This window comes from Trachurus trachurus (assembly GCF_905171665.1).
Source record: "Trachurus trachurus genome assembly, chromosome: 4".
Classification (NCBI taxonomy): Eukaryota; Metazoa; Chordata; class Actinopteri; order Carangiformes; family Carangidae; genus Trachurus; species Trachurus trachurus.
Genome location: NC_139898.1, coordinates 6,142,377 through 6,157,573, shown reverse-complemented (window position 1 = coordinate 6,157,573; position 15,197 = coordinate 6,142,377). Strand labels below are relative to the sequence as shown.

Genomic DNA, 15,197 nt, shown 5'->3' with positions numbered 1-15,197 from the left:
CTAAAGCCTACAGATGAGATGACCTTCAACAAGTTCAAATCTGCAACCACCAAATAACTATAATCATTGATCCAGTTAAAAGATGTGGTTAAAATGACCAAGGTCTTCAGGTGCAACAAAGAGCTGAGACAGGGTTGGTAAATAATTTGACTTTAGATGAAGCTCAGAGCACATTTTAGGGTTCACTTATTTGATCTTGCCACTGTGAGGAGCTTTGGTACATGGTGAATTTGATACAGCTTAAGAAACGAGATGTGGACAGACATCTCACACCTAGAAGAAGCACCGACATTCAAACAGGAGAAAAACGAGGAATTAGAGAAAGAATGGACTCACCCGTCTCATCTCAGACAGAGCAGCCATCTCTGATCCCACTGGGGTCATGTATCCTGACATACTCTGCAGCCACAGAGAAATGACTCAGTTAGTATGATGGGAAAAAAACAGCCAGAGTTGCAACTTCCCACATCAACAGAGGCACATGGTGTGGTGACATGGTGAAATGGTCATCGTTCAGTCAGCTCTCACACCAGAAACATCATTCTTACCACTCTTAAAGCAGTTCCTAAAGCAGTTAATGCATTTCTCTTAACACTAAATCACTTGTGCACACTTAAATAACAAATATTTTGAAAAAAACTTTCAGTTCATAGATTTTGCTCTTAGCTAAAAACAAATCCTGGATAAGAAAACATTCCTGAATGCCACAATCTTCGTACAAACTTTGTAAGTAGGACCAAGAACGGTTTGTGAATGAGGCTCAGAAAACAGTTGTTACTCAAGACTTCACCCAAATGTGACTAATATTCGGTTCATGTATCAAATGACTGGATAAACAGGAATGTAACCTGGAACTGCTTTTAGCGTTGGAGGCCCCTTATGTTAAATATGGCTGATATTCCTCTTGGTCAAATTGAAAGTGATTCTATTTTTTTTTTACTATAATCAATTATCCACAGAGGACAGAATGTATTTACAAATATTACATGTCTCACTATGTGATATGGGCTGTAAAAGTAAACCCCCCCATTCGCCACCCATACATATTCATACCACATGCTGTCCTGTCTACTGGAGCGTTTGGGGCTCGGTGTCCCGGCCAAGACTCAACCACCGACTCCAAGATAAGCCGCACTCACAACATGAGACATGCAAATGTCCAAACAGCTCACAGAGCTCCAGTCAACATGCAGTGTTTGTGTGTGGGACCTACTGGTACAGGAGTGCTTCTCTCAGAAGGGGGGATCATGTCAGTCGTCAGGGCCTGTGGAGGGTCGATGCCCTTGCTGACTTTCTGCTGGATCATATGCATGGCGAGGGCAAACTGCTCCCTGGTCAGCTTGCCTATCTGCCTGGTGTCTGCCAGAGCCCTGCAGGGAAGAGCAGGCAGTCAACACACAGTCACTGAGCAGACGGACCACAGTGTGAACAAATAATTAACACAAAGTCAAATGTTTCATCTAGTCTGTCAAAATGATCTAAAACATTGACATTTAAGGTCCAAATTAAATGCAGGACAAAACATTTTTCACCACAAATTGGGAAGTCAAAATTGAAATGATAATATTAGACATCCACTTTTTTTATATTTTGACATTAACAGTTGTAATTCCCTTAAAGGGATAGGTCAACATTTTGGCAAATTGGCCCATTTCCATAATCGCTATAGTCATAGCAGTAGGTTTGTTACCTTTAATTGTCAGTGCAAGCTGCTTTTAGAACGGCGGAGTAGAGCTGTGAATTGCTCAGAGCTACGCTACAGAGGCTAATGGGATTTCTTGGTTTTCCTCATCAAACTCATCAAATACACAATCCAACAACTCCAAAACACTAAATTTGATCCCTGACCAGTTTGAATGTCAACTACTTAGCATGGATGATCCATTTTTAAAACATTATTGGTAAAGCATTTTCTGACCACTAACAGATCTAATGGTACCACAGACTAATAAGGCACTTTGATAAATAATTACTTTATTAGTACTAATAAATGATTTGTTTCAGTTACATGGATCAGAGTTCACTTATCAAAGGAACTACCTCTGGGTTGTAACGTTTAGAAAATCCATTTGACTAATTAGACCATATGAACTCTTATATGGGGGAAAAAAATCATTGAATTATTAATGTTTACAACATTATTACCAGCAAAGCATTTGCTCTCACAACTAATTCATAATTCATCTTTGAAGCATCAGTTAATTATTTATGACCAATTACTGCAGACACACCAAACCCATAAGAAGATGTTAACGAGTGGAAGCTGAGCTGATCTCTACCATATATGGGCGAGGAGGTTCTGAGAAAGGCCGGACTGCATGAAGATATCCTTCACTTCCAGTCCACTGACAAAGCCGTCCAGGTCGGCGTCCGTCTTCAGGAAGATGTCGTCATAGCGACCGCGGTCTGACACGGGGACCACCCAGTTCAACACGTGCTGCGGCAGAGAGAAGCACATGTTACACTCACAACTTGTCGTGTTACATTTTCACACTACAGGCTTCTGTGTGTGCAGCTACTTGTCAACATGGACCTAAAAAGTCTCCACATGAGGCATTTTAGGGACATCTGCTACACAGTTATAAGATACAATTCTATCAAAAGGTCTTACCAGCTCAGTCAAGGCATCAATCTATAGTGCCTGTGTGTTTTATGGGGTCTTTATACTATAGTGAGAGTTTGAGCCAAACATGAACGTGGGGAGAAAGAGAGAGAGGGGAGGACATGCAGCAAAGTGCAGCAGGTTGGACTGGATCCCTGGTCTCTGCAGTTAGGACCAAGCCTTAATGGTACGCACTCCAACAGGTGAACCACTGAGGAGCCTCTGCCTGTGTGTGTGTATGTTAGTTAGAAAGATCCAACTGATCATCAGTTGTCAGTCAGGCAGAGAGAAGCACTGTGTAGTAGGGATGTGAACGTGTACGAAAATATGTACACGTGTACACTGTGCATTTTTTTTCGTGTACACGTGTACACGCTTCAGGACCGCTATAGGTTGCTATAGCCTTATTTTTGTTTAGTCTGATATGCGCAGCCGGTGACACTGCAGCCACCGTGCCGGTGTTACACCGGAGCGGAGGAGACCGGACGGCGGATTCGTCCCGCCCCCCTCCCCCCCGACACGCACCGCACCGTAACTGGAGAGATCCGCCCGGTGAGCGTCAGAGTCGACCACCGTACCCCCCCCCCCCCCCCCCCCCCCCCCCCCCCCCCCCGGTCTCGCTGACCTCCACCCTTCCTGATCCGCTGCAAGTTGCCAGAGCCCCGCGGAGCCCAGTCTCTCCCTCCTCTCCCACACTTCAGCACCTGTCCTGGGCTACAGCTTGGCTCGCTCCACCGTCCTTTATTTTTGAAGTATAACTAATAATAATGCACCGTACTGCCTAACCATACACACATATGAGTGATCAGAACAGTAAATTGTTTACGCTACTTTTAAAAGGAGTAAGTCATTTAAAACGAGGAGCGAGCCGAGCCGACACTGTGCAGCCCAGGACAGGTGCTGAAGTGCGGATGAGAGGAGTGGACAGTCCTCGGCCGTCTTCAATGTCTCGAGACACCCCTTTCAATTCTTTTAAGGTTATTTGTTTGTGTTTAGGGAGGCTATATTTGCATAGAATATTTTTTGGCAACCAGAAAAGCAATGTTTGACCCGGCGTTTATTTCGGATGGGTGTTTACTCGGTGGCGGCGCCATCACACTCGCTCGCAAAAAAAAAAAAAAGAAAGGAAAAAAAAACTCACTCACGCACATTTTGTCTGGAGGAGGGAAGCGCGTCACAGCATCATTTTTATTCAATCATAGTTTTCTCTAAATTAAGACAGTGTGAGGGACTATTTTTCACCCAGCCCCCCCAAAATGTAGCTATGTAAAAAAAAAAAATAATAATAATAATAATTGCGTGTATCGTTTAGGGATTTTTTACTAAACGTTTACAGTTTCATTCCGTGTAAACGTTTACACGTGTACACAGTCACACCCCTACTGTGTAGTCCTGCCTCCCACCACCAAAGCTAAACAGCATATGTCTGCCATGTGCAATTTGTACAAAGTGTGTGAGTCTGATAACGCACACCATCTGTGAGAGCTAGAAAGAGATAGAGAGTGACTATTGGCTTGTTTAGTAGGTAGCTGTACGATATATATCGTTTGAGCATCGACATTGTGATGTGCGCATGTGCAACAGTCAGGACCTGCAATGTTTTCTCTGTTTTTTGGAGCAAATTAACTTTTGTTCTGCTTCAGAAAAGTGTCTCTGAACCAGCTCCTTGCTCCACTGTAGAGTTCTCAACAGGCAAGAAAATTAAAACCCGTCCCGACTGATGGGTGTTGAAGCCTGGACCTGATGCAACCCGACTAATTCTCGACCCGAATCCAGCCCCACCCCACCCCCCAATAAAAGGAAGCCTGAGGCCCAACCTGACCCCAGTCATAAATATATATTTTCGGACAATCCAGCATGTCCGGTCTGATTGGTCATGCCAACCCGGCCCATTGAGAACTCTAACTCCATTCATCTCTCTATCTCTGAGCGGTCTGCTCACAGTCAGCCCCCCCCCCACCCCCACCCCATGCACATACTGTCAGTCACACACTCTGAAAGTGAGTGATAAGCAAGAGGGAGAAACAGGAAAGGAAGATTCAATCCCCAAAAGAAAAAATATGACATCACAGAGCTCTCTCTGATGAATGCAAAGCAACCTTCTTCAGTCGCAGATGACCCCGCTTATTTTAGGGTATGACATGGCAGAATACACTGGTGTCATGGTGAGTCAACCATCTAAAAGGAGCTTTTCAAGTCATCTGGTGAAAATTCTTGTATTTTTAATATCGCAATATACAGTATATTGTAGAAAAAGAATATCGCAATGTCTTTTTTTTCCCAATATTGTGCAGGCCTACTGTTTAGCCTTCAGAATGGGCTTAACTCTTCCAGCCAGTGGCCAACCACTAGACCAGCTGCTGTAACAGAAGTGAGATCAGGACCATCGACATCTCATTCTGAAGGATGTGGGCAGCAAAAAGGCCTGATCTGTGTATCGTTCATTTGTTTTAGTGCATCTGAACTTCCACTAGAGCCTCAATAATTCTGTTATGATCATTTCATCTGACTACGCTGTCTGCGGTGTTTGTGTGTAAGTGACGGTGGCCTTACCTGTCCAGACTTGAGCGTGTGTTTGGGCGACAGGCTGCCGGTGCTGTTGAGTGAGTTCATGCTGCCGTGGGAGGGCGTGGACCGTAGGGAGTCCTTCGGAGGCGGGGGGCTTGCCGGCAGCACGGGGACAGAGCCCGACACCGAGCCCAGACTCTTCTTCCTCTTGGATGGAGGGATGAGGGAGGAGGGCAGCAGTGCAGGGACAGGCTCCTTCTCCAGGGCCCGGTACACCAGGTGCATGGCCTGGGAGGAGCACAGGATACTATGAATACACTGAAGATGCACAACGACACTATGAGTGAACAGAACCAGTGACGTACAGTATATATCGATCTGGACACAGTTGTAATCTGATCTCACTCATCCTGGTTCCATTATAATATTCACAGCTATGTGTTGTTGTTTGTAGGTGGTCAGAGGTGGGACTACACTACACAGCACACACAGCTTCTCTCAGCTGCAGGATTAACACGGGGACTTTAAACTATTTGTTTCCTGAATTTGCAGCATATCAGTGTTTTGCAACAGGTGTAATAGGATTATGAGTCTGAACAGTTGAAGAAGAAGAAGAATCAAATACTTTGTAATCGAGAGAAGTGGAATTTTTTGTTGGATTGGTTTTGTATTTTTGAAATGTCCATCACCATCAATAGATTTCATGACAAGCTTCCCTTTTATTTTTCTGTTTATTATTACTTCATATGAGCGCTGTACATATCCTATGTTTCTTCTCAAGGACTATCTTATTCCACCTGTAATAAATGAGTGGCATTTTAACCTGAGTGTGTGTTATTAAGTGGATTCATAGACTCACACCAGTTCTTACTGGACAACCAGTGGACATTTCCTTCAAGACCTCCTTAATTGTTAGCATAGACCCGAATCAGTTTTCATCAACTCACTGAATACATGTGCTGAAGAATTCAGTCTGTTCTGATGGGACAGTCCTACACCATACCTAATTACCTTTTTCTTATTCTTAATATTCATTAATCATACTCTTTTACAAATACTGCTATACATTTCTTTGCTGTTGTCCGATGCTGCAACTTTGTACATTTCCCCATTGTGGGACGAATAAAGGAGTATATAATCTTATCTTATCTTAATAAAGCGGCCACTGCATATGTCTGTTATCCAGAGTTCAGGCTATAGAGAATCAAAACCACACAGACCAACAATGAAGAAGATCACACTCACCACTGCAAACTCATCTTTGTCCAGATGGCCATCTTTATCTATGTCACTCAGGTCCCAAACCTAACAACAGGAAATGAGTGAGAGAAGCATGCAGATGTTTAGTTCAAGGAGTAACTATGACATAAGATGACATATTCTAATTACATTAAACTCTATTTAAGTTTTGAGAGCTTTATTCATCTTTGCTTTCTCAGTTGAATTTGTAAATGTATCAACAGCGTAGCCTCGTGGCCTCTCCTCTGATCAACTCAAAGGCACAAAAATAAGATGAATGGAAGGTGTAAAATGACATACTACACTGTAGTTCTAAAGGACTTAACGGGCCGTCCACTCTGGATCACGTGACCAACTGAAATAAGTTGTGCTGCTAAAATCAAAGCATATCTGTACCCCTGTTTACATAACTGTGTCTATAGCTGGTTGTCTTTCTTCAACTGTTTGTAGTCAGTTGTGTTGAAAATATGTTAAACTGCATCATCACTCAAAAATACATTAAAGGGGACATATTATGGAAATATCACTTTTTGAAGTCTCTTTAACATGTATTTAGGTGTTGTCTTGCCTTCTGGCCCCCAAAATGTGAGAATTGACAAAAAAAACAAGGGCTCCCTAGGTTCAAATCCATGTGGTTTTATGAGCTGTTCCCTCAGTTGTCTTCCAGTGATGTAACTAGCATTTAAATTTGCATAACCCCTCATTTGCATTTAAAGGGACAGGCACTGAAACCAGCCGTTCTGAACAACAGGGCTGTTTAGAGAGGATGAAAAGAGCTGTGATGTTTGATCCTTGGGGTATTTTGACCAAAGCATGTCACAGACATGTCTTTTAGACACCTGGGAACTATTTTAATCTGTGGAAAGGGGGCATGATATGTCTCCTTTAATGCATTAAAAACGATATGTACTATAATCCAGTTGTAAAAAGGCACTACAGGCTCCTGGTCCTCTGACAGTTCATCACTCAATACCATGATCGGTGAACAGTGGTTCTAGCAGCCACTCTGACATTGTCATGGTAACTTATAAACAATATGAATCTATTCACAGAGCTAGAAAGGCCTGATGTGTGCGTATCAATACCTTCCCAAGGACATCCAGAGGTAGCTTGGAGTTGATCAGGACTGGCTTGACCTTGTCTCCTGACAGCAGCCCGTTGACTGGAGCCAGACTTTCAAAGATCCCATCAAACTTACCCTTCTCCTCAGGCTACAAAGCATGTACACACACACACACACACACAAACACACATACACACAGTTATCTAAAAATCCTGATTTGCATTTGTTAGTATGAAATAAAGGGCTCATGGTGATGGTGGATGAATGTAAGAAGTTCAATATTACAGCCAAGTCTGGTGTCATCTATTGAATTCTTGTTATTCCAATGAGTGTGTGTTTCCGTGTGTGTGTGTGTGTGTGCGTGCGTGTGTGTGTGTGTGTGTACCCTGACGGCCCAGTGCAACTCGAGGGGGGCGGAGGCTGTGCTGCTCAGAGACGGACTACTGGTGTCCTTCTGCAATCAGACAAAACAAACGTCTTCCTCTCTCACACTGAGCGCACACAAGGCTGAACATCATGGCAACAGAAACTTGACTGTGACAGTATTGTCAACATTCTTTCAAAGACATGTCTTTGAAAGGTTAGTTTGCTTTGGTTCAGTTTTGTATACAGAGAAGGTCACACTCACAAACTTGGGGGGAGGGACTGTGAGGTTGAGGCTGGAAGAACTGACTTCCTGTCCACTCTGAGCACAGGCCACCAGCCGCAGGGCGACATAGAACCCCTGAGAGAGACAGAACACGGTGAGGACCAGAGAGAACTCACACTGGGAAAACAGTACATGTATCTACATCCTTAAAGGATAATTACCGTTTTTACAATCTGGACCATATTTCTAGCATAAAGTATTGATCATTTACTCACCCAGATAACTTTGGTGTCATTACAAGTCGTTCCGACGAAATTAGCTCCAGCCGAGAGCTGCGTACTGTATATCCATATAATGCGAGTCTGCAGGGCAGCAGAATGCAGCCTCTAAATGACACATTATCTGCGGTGAAACTCTTTCAATTCACCAATATTTTGTTATGATACGCTAGTGCTATTCCCCTCTGAGTCCAGGGTTAGCTGTTATCAACATCCGGTGTTTCTGACTTGTCAGAACAAAATGAGCAGCTGGATGAAGTTCAGCTTCCACAGGCTTCCTCTCCACAACCTGGACTCACTAAAGCTCCGGCTAGTTGCGCTAAAAATGGACCCGAATGCCGAAGCGGTATGATGATTATCAGAATGAGCCGGGCAGCGGTCAGAGATGACATCATCCAGGTCAGAGGTCAGTAGGTCAACCTACAGACCCCGGATGTTGATAACAGCTAACCCCGGACTCAGAGGGGAATAGCACTAGCATATCAAAAGAAAATATTGGTGAAATGAACGAGTTTCGTGGCAGATAATGTGTTATTTAGAGGCTGCATTCCGCTGCCCCGTGTACTCGCATTATACAGATATACGCGGCTCTCGGCTGGAGCTAATTTCGCCGGAACGACTTGTAATGACACCAGAGTTATCTGGGTGAGTAAATGATCGTATTTTATGCTAGCAGATTGTAAAAAAAAACCTGTAATTATCCTTTAATATTCATATGGGGAAAAAAACAACGTCTGTATGAGCTGGACATACTGGCAGCCTAGCATTAGCTTATTGAATATGTTAATTCAATTTTCAAGAGATAAAACAATAATTTAAATGTATACAGGCAAGAGATTCAGCAGTAACATCCCATACTATAAAATGAATAAATAAGTTATATAGATAATAAGGTACACAGAAACAGAAAGATATCAATTAAACTCATTTGGAAGCACATAGTGTAATGCAACAGAACTCTGCTGCTCACCTGTTTGTCCAGGTAACCTTTGCCATCAGGGTCAGCCAAATCCCAGATCTAATAAACAAGAAACACACAAACAACTTTAGAAACACTGGAAGATGAAAACTACAATTTGGATTTGAAACTTGTTTGATTATGTTTTGGTGCTCATAAATCAGTTTCTTGTAAAACCTAAAAATGGTTTTGTCGTCTCATCTGTAACTCTTTGATAGTTTCTTACATTTTTCAGATCTAATTGGATGCATTTATCCACCAGAGCAAAATCATAGTAAAACTGTGAAACCTGTTTAATTTGATTATTAAACCTCATCTTATGTTATTTATTGGATTGTATTGGCTGTGCTGTTCCAGTGAAGCAGACTGGCCTGCTAGCATGGATGCTTACAACTCACACAGACACTTGGCATCAGGACAAACTCGATTTGAAGGCTGGTGTATTGGAATAATCTAGTTTGTGATTATGTATTACACACAGAGACTGGAAGTGGTGAATCATACAAATGTGATTATCAGTGTGTATTTTCAGACTCTCTCCTCATGGTGCTGTACATGGCTGTTCACGTCCTTTTGTGGACAATATAAAAGAAGAGTCGCTGCAATATCAACACGTGCAACAAACACTTGGTACCGTCATAACTGAAAACTGTTATTAGTGTCATGGATACATTGGAGACATTGTATTGTACAGTCACTGTACATTGTGAGGATTCATACCTGGTATTATGTGATTGGACTAGGGCTGAATGATCGTATCTATATCTAGATAGAAACATGCATGATATTAATATCGCAAAGGCAACGATATTAAAGATATAGAGAGTTTCCCCCGCTCGGGCAGTATATCGAGTAGTGAGAACGTTTTTACATACATCATCGGGTATTATTGATACGATTGGCTATAAGCTACCTACAGACGCATTTGATCAATCAATCAATCTACATTGAGATGAGGTCTGGTGTTAGCCAGGCTAAGTGTACACTGGAAGTTTTTTTTTACATTTTACTGTGGTAAGACTGTTCAAATTAAAACTGAAACTTTCTTGGTGGTGCATTTTTTTTAGGTAGAAATCTGTTCAACTTTTAAAACAGCGCAGCGCTCGTCAATGTCCCTTTTCTCACACTGACCAGTCAAAATCCAGGAAGGGGCGGGACATGTGTTACCAACACCACAAGCGGAGACATGGCGGCGGTGATGGAGAACGTTATCCTGGCTGTCGCTGACAACCCCATAATGTAATCTATGATCTTACGCTCCATCGTATGCAAACTCAATGTAGACCAACGTTGCAGTGTTTATATTCACAAGGAAGGAACACAGGAAGTGTCAGCGGACTTGTTTTGTAACCTAGCAACAGCAGCAAGGGAGAGAGGGAGAGAGAGAGAGAGAGCGCTCTAAAAGAAAGGTCGGGGGGGCCGTCAGCACAAAAAGTGTTCTGGGTGGATACAGGCCCTGACTTAACGTACAGCAGACAGGTTTTACTTTACTTTCTACGGAAGCCCATCACTGCCAAAAGATAAAAGTCAAAACTTCAACTGTCCGAAGTGATAGAATTTAACCACATGCTATTGGCCTGAATTGTAGTTTACAAAGACACACACCTGTCTATAAGTGTCTAAGTCACACAGCACATCTGGACACAGCCAGGTCATTAAATCAGGAACTCTCTGTAGTAGGGCTGTCAGAACGAACTTCGCTATTCGAATACAATTCGAATGTTAGGCAAAATGAGAACATTCGAAGGTGGAAACTGAAAAATGTGAATATTATTCGAATATTTAACATAATACGGGTTAGAAATTCAAACCTGATTTGGGGGGAAGATTGACAGCCCTCCTCTGTAGACTGCAGAGAGGTACAGATCAAGGCCCTATCCTGCGTGTCATTCCCCCTCTCTGCCTCCCATTTCCTGTCTCTCTCTGAACTGTCCTGTCGATTAAAGGCAAAAAAGCCCCTAAAAATATATTTAAAAAAAGACCCACTGAACCACTTGGGCTCTGGTTTGCAATTGAAAAGGGGACAACTGGCGTTCACATCACTCCGATCAGCAGTGATGTAAAATCAAAACCCAGATGGACACGCCAATTTTCACCACTTTTCCTCTTGTAACATCAGAACAGACATGTAGACACAGTCGTCGCCTGTCCAGCATGGTGTAAAAAACAGAACCACCATTCTGATGTTGACTCATAATGAATGGATTCATACTTTCTGTTCTGTAAAGAGCATCCTCCTCTGTGTTTCACCTGCAGCTTCATTTGTTCCACTAAAGTACACAAATTAATTCACAACACAAACTAACAGTGTTCATTCACCTGCTGCTTAGTGCTACACTGACATGATAAAACTGTTGACAGATCTGTTTCAGCAGTCTGCACGGCGACTGGCAGCTCACTCTTTCTTCACTGCATCTGTGTGTGTGTGAGTGTGTGTGTGTGTGTGTGTGTGTGTGTGTGTGTGTGTGTGTGTGTGTGTGTGTGTGTGTGTGTGTGTGTGTGTGTGTGTGTGTGTGTGTGTGTGTGTTCTGTGACTGAATGTGATGACATCACTCCCTGCAGTCCAAACATGAAGACAAACTCGCTTAGGAAAATCAATTGGCTTTTCTTAGCAGTTTTAACCATGTTTCAGAAATCAAAAAAGTACACAATCAAAAAAATGTATCTTGAATATTTAAACCCTAAATGACAGGCACACAAAGAGGGCTGGTAAACTACTTTTTTCCCCCCATGCTGCACCAATGCAGCTGGATTACCTCGACATTTGATTTCACAAATTACAACATCACAAAACACAACAAGTATGAAGCTGCAACAACTGATTTGTTGCCAGTTACAGTAGCAGCTAAACAAGCTCTAGATACACTGAGATCTGCTGACCACCGACTCATAATCAAGCTCTCCAGCTCAGTGCAGTACGGTGGCTTTAGTTATTGCATTCAAGCAAAAACAATCAGCTGAAAGATGTTCAAATACTCTGTGGCACTGTTTTTATAATTCTCTGTAGGTTTGTCAGCACCGACTTTCAGATAACAATGTCATCTAAGTCATTTCATCCGTTTTTCATAAACAATACTGAAGCAGCTCTGACTTTTTTTTTTTAAATCAGAAATAATCAGATGTCCCAAGTTCCCAACCATTATTTATCAGGGAAGACTTATGTGAACATGTGTTTTACCTTGGTTAACATACTGTACATAAACACGCCACATATCAGCATAACCACAGGCCAGAGGCCGACTCTGGGTACACTGGTCAATCAACAATAAGGATCCACAAGCTGCTGCCATACTGTATGAAAAACATTGACACCACAGAACACAAACACACCACCTACCTTCCCCAATGTGATGTCAGGGAGCCCAGACTTCTTTAAGAACAAGGCAGCTTCTGTGGGTCCGACTCTCCCTGTGTTCCCAGGGTCCACCTCAAAGGAAGAACACACAATATATAAATGGCAATATAAGTGCAGTGTTTCCAGTTTTCATTTCTCATGATAATAATGCCATCTCTCTTTACTTAACATAGTCCAAGACTTAAAGGACAATTCCCGGCAAATTCAATCTGGGGCTCTAGTTTCCTAATGTTCTAACAGAATTAATCTGAAGATTTGCTTTTTAATGTCTCCTGTTCTGCAGTAGTTCTGTCTGTCTCTGCATCGCTACCTAGCGTATAATGGGAGCGGACCGATCTTAGGCTGTTTAAGCTGTTTACATCCCACAAAACTGCAATTTTTCCTCAGATGGCTATTCAGACATACACTGATGGGTTTGTTTACTTCATGAAAGCAGACACGTTTGTAAACGGAGCTGTAATACAAAGTCTTGCGAAAAGAAAAAAAGAAAATCTTCAGATTCATTCTTTTAGACCTAGGCTGAATCTGGAATTGTAATTGGGACTAACTGTAAATACTAGGTAATGTAATTTTTCATTTTTACACTGCAAATGCACATGACAGCTTACATTAGTGTAGTATTTCTTATTTATTATAGCATTCGTTTATATTCTTATTTATTTATTGTATTTCCCCACTGTGCTGCTGTGACAGATTTGAATATCCTCTACTGGGAACAATAAAGGTTCATTTGATCTCATCTACGATGTTACATAGTTACAGAGAGTTGTATCAGTTACTAGGTCACACACTTACCTGTCTGTAAAAGCTCTCATACATAGGGTTCCCACTCGACAACTGTGGCAGAGAGATAAGGTGATTAACTCCACGAGCGACAGTGAGTGCACTGCAGTTCATTCATACGTGTGGCTCAGTCCGGACTAGTACTTCTCATTCAACACGTTTCATTGACGTTAATTCCAGGTTTGCTTGTGATCAATAGGCTGAACAACATCAGAGCCCAGCTGCACCACCATGTTAAATGACTGCGGCCCCCGGGGAGGACAGGCAGCACCATCAGCCTCCACGTCCACTGCACCGATAAGACCAGAGCCAGCTCACATCAGCACCATGAGTCAAAGCTCAGTGTACAGTCTGTCTATTGTACGGCCTCTGCCCTCCTGCCCTCCTGCCCTGCTGCCCTGCTGCCTCAGCTGCGTTCAGCCCCATCCTCCCCATCTCCCTGTTTGGCATCAATGGCTAAGCTAGCTAACGCCTGCTAGCTTCAAGTACTGAGCTTTTCCACTTTCTGCTGCTCTGTCACACACACACACACACACACATGCACATGCACGGACTGGCCTGTGCACGCGCAGAACACGCGGCGCACGTTGCCTCTGAATTTACAGTCAGTGAACAGACGTAATGTTATACCGTAGATATAATGTAGCTCCTCGGCTAGCCGGAGCCAGCTGAGGCTAACGAGCCCGCTATGTAACGGTAATGTTGCTGCAGCGGGCCTGCTGCGACCAGCTGACTGCCTGCTGCACAGCGAGCTGCTGCTTGGTTCACAGCGACGTTAAAACACACCATCAACACTGGGATATAATGTGTCATGCTGTCAAATATCTTAGCAATGAGTATGAGGTTCGACTCGTAAATCGCTGCATCTTTACCTGGGTCAGAGATGCGAGAGCTGCCATCTTCCCTGTTGCTGCGGGAACGCGCCCACCCTCCCTCTCCACGGCAACGCTCCCCCTCGCGGTCACACCAGGCCGGGAGCACGAGCTCCGTTAAAGGTCTCCTCCTAACCACACGTAAAATAGGTTACAAAAAAAGAGAGATGATAATAATAATAATAATAATAATAATAATAATAATAATAATAATAATAATAATAATAATAATAATAATAATAATAATAATAATGTTTTAAGACGTGGATTTAAAAAAAATCTATATATATCTCTAATAACAAAAACACATGCAAAACTGCTGTACTTTTTAAAAATGTGTTTTTGAATAACATACAGTTAATTCCCCTGGCTGTTATGTATAGGCCTATTCTTTGTTTATACTTCTCATTGTTGCTTGATTAGGAGAGAAAATGACTTCATGTTTACCAGTAATAGGAACTACGGTAAATTGATGGGAATCATGGCGTTATAAAATAACGTTACTAATGGCGCTACTTTTTCAGTAGCCTAATCAAAAAAGTGACTTTTTCCCGTTGTAACGCCGTAACAATGACTCAAGAAGTCCCGTCATAAAATAATACGTCATGTCTACAATTTATGTCAGTCCATCGACTGGACGCTGCATCGCAGAGCCTGTGGAGGGATACTGAGTGAGTTGGTTAGTTCCAGATAAACGGGAGGTTAGGAGGGCAGGTCCAAGTAATCTGACATATTTGAACATTTTATAAAAAGGTAACGCAATAGTTACTTTACCTCGTTATTAGTTACTTAAATGTTAAATGTAGGAACTCAGTTACTAACCCAGTTGGGAGAAAGTAACTAGTAACGATAACTTATTACTTAAAAGTAACATGCCCAACACTGATGTTTACTACATTCTATTTTTTTTTTAATAATTGAAATATTCTCTTCAAATGCGTGTTTTTCTT

At 42.5% G+C, this 15,197-nt stretch overlaps 1 protein-coding gene across 1 annotated transcript in view; it reads right to left on the bottom strand.

The window, feature by feature from the left end:
• Positions 1-14,301, bottom strand: part of eps15l1a (epidermal growth factor receptor pathway substrate 15-like 1a) — a 49,823-nt gene extending 35,522 nt beyond the window's left edge. Inside the window, exons 1-12 of the mRNA XM_083970683.1 lie at positions 14,248-14,301; positions 13,388-13,429; positions 12,575-12,664; positions 9,250-9,297; positions 8,041-8,136; positions 7,798-7,866; positions 7,435-7,560; positions 6,356-6,415; positions 5,156-5,398; positions 2,280-2,437; positions 1,214-1,370; positions 337-399 (exon numbers count right to left, since the gene is read on the bottom strand). Coding sequence (XP_083826809.1) covers positions 337-399; positions 1,214-1,370; positions 2,280-2,437; positions 5,156-5,398; positions 6,356-6,415; positions 7,435-7,560; positions 7,798-7,866; positions 8,041-8,136; positions 9,250-9,297; positions 12,575-12,664; positions 13,388-13,429; positions 14,248-14,274 — 1,179 coding nt within the window. The 5' untranslated portion in view covers positions 14,275-14,301. The remainder of the gene's footprint in view (positions 1-336; positions 400-1,213; positions 1,371-2,279; positions 2,438-5,155; positions 5,399-6,355; positions 6,416-7,434; positions 7,561-7,797; positions 7,867-8,040; positions 8,137-9,249; positions 9,298-12,574; positions 12,665-13,387; positions 13,430-14,247) is intronic.
• Positions 14,302-15,197: the final 896 nt, after the last annotated feature.